This window comes from Lygodium microphyllum, chromosome 11 (assembly GCF_053477565.2).
Source record: "Lygodium microphyllum isolate KBCC chromosome 11, Lygodium_microphyllum_v1.1.10, whole genome shotgun sequence".
Classification (NCBI taxonomy): Eukaryota; Viridiplantae; Streptophyta; class Polypodiopsida; order Schizaeales; family Lygodiaceae; genus Lygodium; species Lygodium microphyllum.
Window position 1 is genome coordinate 120,115,605 of NC_141145.1, and position 9,434 is coordinate 120,125,038.

The 9,434-nt window shown below is 42.4% G+C and overlaps 1 protein-coding gene across 2 annotated transcripts; it reads left to right on the top strand.

Annotated features, from left to right (window-relative positions):
- The first annotated feature begins 476 nt into the window (after window positions 1-476).
- On the top strand, window positions 477-3,515 carry LOC148029301 (GDSL esterase/lipase ENOD8-like). 2 transcript variants are annotated; one of them, XM_087688077.1, is made up of 6 exons: window positions 477-540; window positions 703-1,094; window positions 1,577-1,774; window positions 1,917-2,086; window positions 2,719-2,983; window positions 3,141-3,515. In XM_087688077.1, exons 1-6 carry the CDS (start codon window positions 479-481, stop codon window positions 3,434-3,436), a joined length of 1,383 nt encoding a protein of 460 aa, XP_087544203.1. In that variant the 5' UTR covers window positions 477-478; the 3' UTR covers window positions 3,437-3,515. The 2 variants fall into 2 exon arrangements, with proteins under 2 accessions (XP_087544203.1, XP_087544204.1); XM_087688078.1 differs by having other exon boundaries at window positions 2,719-3,033; window positions 3,141-3,273.
- The last annotated feature ends 5,919 nt before the right edge of the window (window positions 3,516-9,434 follow it).

Genomic DNA, 9,434 nt, shown 5'->3' on the forward strand with positions numbered 1-9,434 from the left:
CATTGGGCTAGTATTTGAAAAAGAAACTAAACCTACTTTAGGATAAAGCAAACTTATCTTTTTGAGGTGTGTAAAGTTGGTATTCGAAAAGGAACCTTAAGTGACTTTAGGATAAAGCAAGCCTCTCTTTTGTATTCTTTCTTATCTCGAAATTGAGAGTAGCTATTGAAAACATTGTGCAAAATCGACGAGTTGGCACAACTAAAACCTTTTCTTTGCACTTAACCAAGGGTTCAGAGGGAACTTTGAAAAGACTTCTTGAGCACAATGGTTCTTATTAAGTTCGAGGAGCTTTAGGAACTCTTGAAACTATTGATTTGATGACATATGTTCGATAGTTCTTGTTAGTAAACATGCTTATTCTTTAAGAGCATAACCAATGTGTGAGCTTCTTAGGATTATTTAGTGTAAAAATTTCCGAGGAAAACAAAAGGTCCCCCTTGGGGGGGGGGGGGGACTAGGGAATAATGGTCTTATCATGTTCGAGAGTTTGAGGAAACTATTGATTTCAAGAGTGCTAGCACACTTGGAAAGACTGAGGTGATGAAGAATATACATAATATGACCGCTAGCTATACAATCACGCCACTTGCATTTTGTAGTACGTTTAAAAAAAACATGCTTTTTCCTTTTTTAAAAAATATATTCAAAGAAAACAAAACGGGGGAATATTCAATAGTGCTTGCTTACTGTGGTTTCAAGGTACCAGATAGAAATCCAAAGAAGGCAAGAGAATACTTGGCCTTCTCTGATCCAAACTGTGATGAGAAAAATGGGGGCAGCAGCCGATCTTTGTATGTGTGCTTGGTTGCTGATGGTCTCCATTACTGCGAAGAGCAGCTACGGCCGATTCATCGAGCTTCCTCCTCCTTCTCCTCCTCCTCCTCCTCCTCCATCATCATCATCGTCGTCGTCGTCGTCGTCTTCTTGCTTCCCCTCCCTCTTTAGCTTCGGAGACTCTAAGGCAGACACAGGCAATGCCCAGGCCGCCTTCCCCTTCGAGAGCCGATCTGAGAAGCCCCCCTATGGCCGCACCTTCTTTGGCCAGCCTTCCGATCGATACTGTGATGGCCGCCTTGCCATCGACTTCCAAGGTTCTCTTCTTCATCCTGCCATAATCCAACTTGCTCTCCCTTTTGATCAACACTGTATGCAGTTTGCTATTTCATTTCCTAATCAAATGTCCGTGTTTGATCAAATGCCTGTGCTGTCCCAGCATTCTGTTAACAATGGCGCTCAAGAATACTGACTTTGTTTTAGTATTTTTGATTATGTGATGAATGGTTGTTTTAGTATTTTTTTAATGTGATGCATGTGTGCTTTTTATCACGTAACAGCATGAGTGTATTTCTAATCACATAAGTCTCTGAATGTAATTTTCTATCTGCTGCTGGTTGAAGCCAATACGCTAGCGATGAACGCAGTTTTTCCACTTTGATGCCATGTGAATGCATGAGGCTACACCAAAATATCCTTCCCAGTCTATAGTGTTGAATGTATGTTTTCCATTTTGATATACTATTTGAATGCATCAGGCTACATCAGATGCTGTTATTCATATCATTGTGTGCTGCAGCACAAGCCTATGGATTGCCTTTGCTGACGCCTTACTTAAAGGGCATGGGGTCTCATCTTTTCACGCATGGTGCCAATTTTGCCGCATCCTCATCAGGCGCGCTGCCCAACTTGACATCCTCCCCATTTGATTTGGGGAGGCAGTTCAGGCAATTCAGAAAGCTGAAAGCAAACTATTATGCCCTAGTGCAAGCCTCTGGTATGACATTGATGTTTTCTTGATATACACCATTTGTTCTAATGTATGACACTGGCATTGATGTTTTTATTATATACACGTGTTCTTATGTATGGCATTGCCAATCTTTGCCTTTTAATCTGGTCTATCAACTACATAGCAGAGTCCTTGTCGTTGATGGATCCCGCTGTATATTTTGGAGAAGGGCTGTATGTGATCTCTACCGGAGAGAATGACTACAGGATTGGCATCATTCAGTTGGGGCTTTCTGCCGAGGAAATCAAGGCCACAATGGTGCCTCATGTCATCGAAGTCATCAATGCCACTATTAAGGTAAGAGCAGTTTGAAATGGCTGCACCTTTCTTTTCTTGAAGGCAAGCTGTTCTATTGTTTTAAGGTGCGAGTGTCTATGATTGTTTTCTTAGTATCTTGCCAAGTTAGAAGTGTTGCAAAAACTTGAGTCACTTGTAATATTAAACCAGAAGTCATCTAGATTTACAGGAACTTTTGTTTGTCAACCTTCAATTAGCAGCTTTTACATTTGTAATCTCAAACCTGTGCCAAGATTCTTGAAAGGTTGTTCAAGATGGCTTGCATGAGCTATCCCATTTTAACACTAGTCCTTCCCCATTATATGTTGCTTCAGGAACTATTTCATCTGAGAATCCTGGGTATGCTACAAGTGTATATCCAAGGGTTGCCACTTTCTGAGCTTGCATGATACCCTTGGCACCACAAATTTGGAGGGTTTGACAATTCTGAGCTTGCGTGATACTCTTGGCACCACAAATTTGGAGGGTTTGACAATTTGAGAGTGTTTGGACTGCTCCTTGGAGAAGGCTAACAACATGGCATACTTTTGAAAGAGTCCAAAATTTGTTCCTTCCAATATGTCAGATGGTTTCTACTAACGTTGGTGCAGTATCAATACTAAGTGCAAATCATGTGATGTTTGGAAGTGCAGGGGTTGTTTGAGGAAGGGGGAAGAAAGTTTCTGGTGGTGGGTATCGCCGCTGATGGGTGCATTTCAAGGCATCTCACACTCTTGCCAACTCACAGTCTTGACTCGCTGGGATGTGTTGCGTCTGTGAACGAGTATGTGCAGCACCACAACCTTCTGCTCTTTGAAGCTGTGCAGCAGCTACGCCAGGCCCTCCCAGAGGCAGAAATTGGCTTTGCAGATTACTTTGGCGTCAACATTGACATTCTGGCAAATGCCACCACCTATGGTAGAATACACAGACACCCTCTATTTTAGCTACGGGTTCTTTTCCTAGAGGTGCATGCATATATGGCGCCTTCACTTGAAGATTTGTTTATTTATATGTAGCTTCTAGGAAGTATGTTTCTGTGTTAGAATTACTGACACGACTTCTTACTTTGCAGGGTTCAATGAGCCTTTCAAGGCATGTTGTGGCTATGGTGGCACATACAATTACAACAGTGCTGTGCAATGTGGTCAAACAGGGCAAGTGGATGGGGAGATCGTGACTGCTTTATCTTGTGATGATCCTTCAAAATTCATCAATTGGGATGGCATTCACCTCACTCAGCGCTTCTATGAACTAGTGGCAAGGGCATTCTTGGAAGGACGTTTTGTTGACCAGCCTCCTTCTTTGCCATCTTCTTGTGCCCTTGATTTCTCAATGTTCCCTCTCTTGAAGAATGTTTACGCTTGGTAGGGATGGGCATAAACTATTTCATCAATCATTCAACAGCAAGTAAAATTAGTCCATTGCAAGGGTCTTCCTTTTAGGCTAAGAGGCTTTACTGTGAATATGCAAATCTCTTGCACCAACTGATCCCACACTTGAATCTTGTTTCTCTTCAACTTGAGGGAGGACATCTCCAATCGATCCCAAAGCTTTGTGGGGACTGTCAAAAGGAAGTAGAGACGATCAGACAATGAAACCCTGGAATGCCATAAGGGGTGTTACTATACCGGAGATATGGAAATTAAGGAATGAAAGGCTTTTTGGGAGAGTCAAAATCCCTCTTGTGCCTAAAGTCAGGGGGGAGCCATGCTAGTCCTCAAGGGGTTCAGGTCTACTGACAACAGTCACGTAGACTTGAACCTCTAGAAATTAGCGACACGAGATCATAGAGTCTATATACTCGCGCGGTTGCACCCAGACTCCGATCCCAGAGCCTCTCAATCTCTGTATGTCTCTTTACTCCGATGGGCACCCATGTGAATATGTTTAAATTTTAATGCCTCTGTGGGCGGCGGGGAGCCCGGGGGGGGGGTGTGTGTGGCCCACTGGCCCCTACTTATAGCTTTTTTTTTTTGGCTACTTCTACCAGGCTGGCAACGTCATCCAATCATCTATATTCTCTCTAGACTCTCTCTCTCTCTCTCTCTCTCGCACGTGCCACGCGCGCCTGCACAGTGCACTGCGCACACACTGTATGGTGTGTCTCTCAATCGCCTGCAGAAGAAGCAGCAAAATAAGAAAAGAAGAAGAAGCAGAAGGTGGTGGTGATAATGAGACCACCTGAACTGAAAACAAGAGGTTGGGACTCGGGTCGTGCAGACTCCAGAGAGAGCGAGCTGCGAGAGCGCATCGAACAGCTGTAAAATCACAGAGCTGGCCGGTGGTGAGCTTGTCAGTTTGGCAGGCCTGAACAGAGCATAAAAAGTGGTGGGTTGTGCACTTCATTACATAGATGGGCTGCGGGCATGAAATCTTTGTGGATGGAATCATCATGGGGGATGGTGGTGGGGACTACTTTTGATGCTACGCCGCCCGCTGCTACGGGCAAGGCCAAGCAGAGTATCTACGCGTGTGGTAAGCTAATCTTTCCACCTTGCCATCAATGATCATCCCTAATCTTGCTTTTTCCCACTCTTTTTAGGCTCCTTACGCACCGGTTGCCTGCCGGATGCTCACTCTGTAAATTAAATCACCTATTTTAAGGGTTGGGCGTCCAAAATTTTTTCACACATTTGAGAGGACAAGTACCTATAGTTTACCTCCTACACACTTGAACTCCTCACACACTTTTGGATAAGGTTTGCCCACTTTATAAAGTAACACACAAAAGTGCACTTTTTACATTTGTGACTTATTAGAAAAGTTATATATATATGTATATATATATTTTGCAGGAAGCTATAAAGATGTATCAATATAGAATAGAATGGACAGTTTTACAGCTGATTGATTAAGTGTTGCTTCAACACTGGGAAGCTACCGTTACTTAGGTGGACACATAGTCAGCTATACAAAAAAAAACTAGTAGACCATAACAGGTCTTAAGCATCAGAACTAAAAATTCTAATAGTCCTTATTCATTGTTCAGCCTTCTTCTTGATATCCAGAAGAATTGTTGCCAAATCCACATTGGAGGTTGAAGTCTCCAGTCCCTCCTTTAAGCTGTCTTCATGCTGCTTGATAATGGTAGCGTGTCTTTCTCAACCTGCAAAAAGAGATCAGATTTCAGGCCATGTATAGGATCCACATCAGTGTTTTCAAACATTTTCTTGTTCCTGCTTAACCAAATGTGCCACAAGTAATAGCTTTTGATCCAATTCCAAATTGGGGGAGGGAGACCATATATTTCCCCTAGTAACACCTCCTTCCAAGTGAGTTTAGTGGTGTGATACTTGAAGACAATGACCTGCAGAAAATACCAGATATTAGCATTTTTAGTATAGTTAAGGAAAATATGTGAAATTGATTCTACCTGCTGGCCACACCTTGTGCACAGTCCATTCCCCAAACCAGCTTTGAGTGCTCTTTCATTAGTCCACAGAATTTTGAGGGTAATGAGCCACATCAGACAGGACATCTTTGGTTGAATAGAGGGAGCCCAAATGTTATTAAACCTGTAATTTCACTGTGCTACTGGCTAATTAATATGCCATCTATTATTCAGTTTATTACATAGTGGAGCATTGCTATTTATTAAGTCTGGCAGGGGTAATAGCGGTTTATCCCCCAACAACCTGATCCCCCTGTGATTGAAGTGGTGGTTGAGATTGCTCATAACCGGCATGTTAGATCCCCACAAGAGCACCCTTTCAGTTATCAGGTCCAGTTCCTGTCTTTTTAGTTTGAATTTCTGTTTTAGTTGTGTCCCAATCATCCACTTTTTAAGGGCTGGATCCCAAATGTCCCTCCAGCTTCTAATTCCTTTCTTGAAGAGCTTGTATGCTAAGTTTAACTGGTTGTCTGGAATAGCTTTCTTATGGAAGCTGAACTAGATGGAGTCTTTGGAACACCAGGGCAGAGTGAGGTTGGGGTGGGGAGAGGGGATTAATAGGTTTTTGTACTGAACCAGGCCTCCCAGAGTCCTTTTGCCAGGGGCGAGCAATCTTTAGGTTTCAGATTGATAGGACAAATAGTTATTGTTAGTGGGTCTAGGCCTTTCCATTTCGGGTAGCCCTTTACCTGAAATTTGCCAGTGGCTACCTTTTATTAAAGTTATCCAGTCCTCTTCTTGCCTTATGATGCTTCTTGCTATCCATTTGGCTGCCAGTTTGTCAGCCAGAATGCTAGGATTGGGAAGACCAAGATCTCCTAATTTCTTAGGTTTAGTAGATACAGCCCAAGATACTTTAGGTACCTTGAATTTTTCCCCATCTCCACTCCAAAGAAAGTTTCTCCCTAGTTGCTCTAGTTGCTTCATTCCTGTCTTAGAAGGTTTCCAGCAAGCCAAAAAGTAGATTGTGGATGGAATTAGTATGTGTTTAAGAACCATACATCTTCCAGCTATATTGAGCTGTAGCCGCTTCCATTTTTCAAACTTAACCCTGACTTTTTCCAAGACCCAGTCCCATCTTTGTTTCCTTGAGATTCCAAAGCCCATGGGTATGCTTAAAAGTCTAAAAACTTTACCTGTTTCCAGCTCCTTGCATCCTTCAGCCAGGAGCCAACTAGGACAAGGACTGATTAGTGTTTTAATTCTAGTTTTGTTGGGGTTGATCACAGAGCCAGAAGCCTTGCAAAAGGTTTCCAAGCAGTTCCAAAAGGCCATTAATGAGACTAGATCATTATTAACCATACTATTTGTATCATCAGCAAACTGGTTGAGAACCATGTCTTTGTTGTTGGGGAGTTTGATACCTTTAATATTGCACTTATCAATCTCAGCTTGAATGAGCCACCCTAGTGCATCAGCTGCAATGGCAAACAGCAAGGGAGCGAGAGGGCAACCTTGCCTGATGGATCTCCTCAAGGGAAAATAGTCAGTCATCTCTCCATTCATGGCTATTCTAGTGGAAGCATTACCAAAAAGGGTACTAACATATTTGATGAACTTTCACCCCAGCCCCATATCATGGAGGGATTAAAGGATAAAATCCCATTCTAACCTATCATAAGCTTTGTCAAAATCAATCTTGAAGAACACAAAATCTTGGTTGGGTCTTTGGGCTTGTTCAATGCCTTCCCATAGGGCAATTATTGAGTCTAGGATGTATCTCCCTTTAATGAACCCCTTTTGTCTTCTAATCCAATGATCAAGTTGGTCAGATAGCCTTCTAGCTAAGGCTTTAGCAAAGACCTTATATGCTAATGTGAGACAAGTGATGGGTCTCCAATTAGCTAGGAGCTCTTTGTCATCTCTCTTATGGATTAGCTTGACTACCCCTTCATTGATTGTGTGAGGCAAGGCTCCAAATTTTAGCGATTCTCTCCAAACCATGAGAAGGGGCGAAATAAGAAAGTCTTTGAATTCTTTGAAGAATTCATTCGGAAGGCCATCAATAACTGGGCTTTTCCCTGATGCTAGAGAATCAATGGCATCACTGATCTCAATAGCTGAGAGCTCCCCATCTAGAACCTCAGCCAAGCATGGAGGGACAACTTTCCTCCTAGCCATCGCTATCTTAGCTTTGGCAGTTGTCTCTTCTGGTGAGCTCTCTCTAGGGGAGCTAAACATTTTAGAGAAGAATTCCTTGGCTATAAGGAGATTCTCACCATTGTTTTGTGCATGGGTGCCATCTTCCTTTCTCAGCAAAGGGATGGAGTCTCTATCTTTTTTTTAAAAGGACTTGGAACATGTCTCTGGTGGGTTTATCTGCTTTGGCAGCCCACCATTGCCTAGTGAAAAGTTGTATGTCCATAGCTTTTTTTTCTTCAGCAGATCTAAGTTCCTGCTTGATTCTTTGTAGGTCAGGTTGCAGTTGGATCTCCCCAGCTTCTATCCTGATCTCCAAGGATTTATATGCTGAGTATTGTCTAGCTCTATGTTCCCTAATCTGCTGAACTTTTTTTATTTTGACATCCCTAAAAAATAGTTGAGTGTCTCTAATGGCTCTAGCCCATGAATGAGCTGGGAAGACTGTTTGTCGGAAGGCCAATGCCCAGATTTCTTTGATGGAATCCCTAACTGCTTTGTTTTGGAATAATCTGGGGTTTGTATGAAACCAGGCGGCCCTTATTATTTGGGATGAGTTAGAGAGAGTCAGTTGTATAGGCTTATGGTCAGACATACCTAAGTTATCTAGAACTTTAACTTTAAGATTGGCATAGGAGGCCAGCAGACCTGCAGCAACATAAAATCTATCAAGTCTAGCCTTACGTAAAGAGGATCCACTTTGATTGTCACTCCAAGTAAATCCTAGTTGTTCACTTACATCTGTGAGCCCATGATAGGCTTTAGTTACCAGCCACTTACTCTTTTCAGTTCCTGCAAGACATGTACCTTTTTCCAAATACCTGTCTTTACATGTTTCAACCATATTGAAGTCACCTGCAATAATAATGGGGCAATTGATAACCTGAAATGAATCCCAAAGCCTGTATCTTTCAGTAGAAGTATTAGGGGCATACACTGAGACAACAGCAAATTCATCCTGATTCTTAAAAAGGACTGCCACCCAGTGATTCTTTGTATCTATCATTGTCTTACATATTAGATCCTTAATTTTGACGGAGACACCTATGCATGTACCTCCTCTCCTATTGGTGTGGTTTGTTATGAACCATACATATTCCTTAGACACTGACTGTAGATTCTTAAGAAAAGGGGAACCTAACACTTTTATTTCCTATAGGCAAATAACATTGGGGAGGATGGCACTAACTTTGAGCCATTCCCCGAGTATCGTTGCCCTTTTGGGGTCAGTCAACCCCTTGATGTTATAAGAAACAATTTTTAATTTATTCATTATCCAGATTTATGATTTTTTTGGTTTCCCTTTCTTCCGAGGTCCCCTTGTTTGCCCAAATGGGTTACTAGCACTTTGTTCTACACTTGAGAATCTTCTTTTGGCATTTTGACTATTACCTACCTCTTTGGTTGGGCTTTCAGCAGGGATAGGGCTAAGAGGGGGTTCTCTTCCTATTGGAAGTTCCTCTTCCTTTGCCTGCGTAAACTCTACATCTTCATTTTGTTCATTGAGGTCAAAGTTTAGGTTTTCTGGATGTATGACATTGTCATCAGACCTAGTGGTCTGCCCCTTGTTTTCACCCTGAGTTTCTTCCACTATTACCTCATCAGAGACTAGCTCTGTTGTAGCATCCTCACCCTTTGCCCCAGTTACCCCCTTCTCACTATTCCCTTCTAATGTATCCTCTAAGTTCATGAGAAGGGGGAGTATCTGTTGTTATGAGTGTTTTTACTCTTACTATTAGTGTTTTGTTTCTGGGATGACTGATGTTTACTCTTACCCTTCCTACTGACCGATTGGAACCCATCATCTTGAGGGTCACCGGTTTTAGGATGGGGATA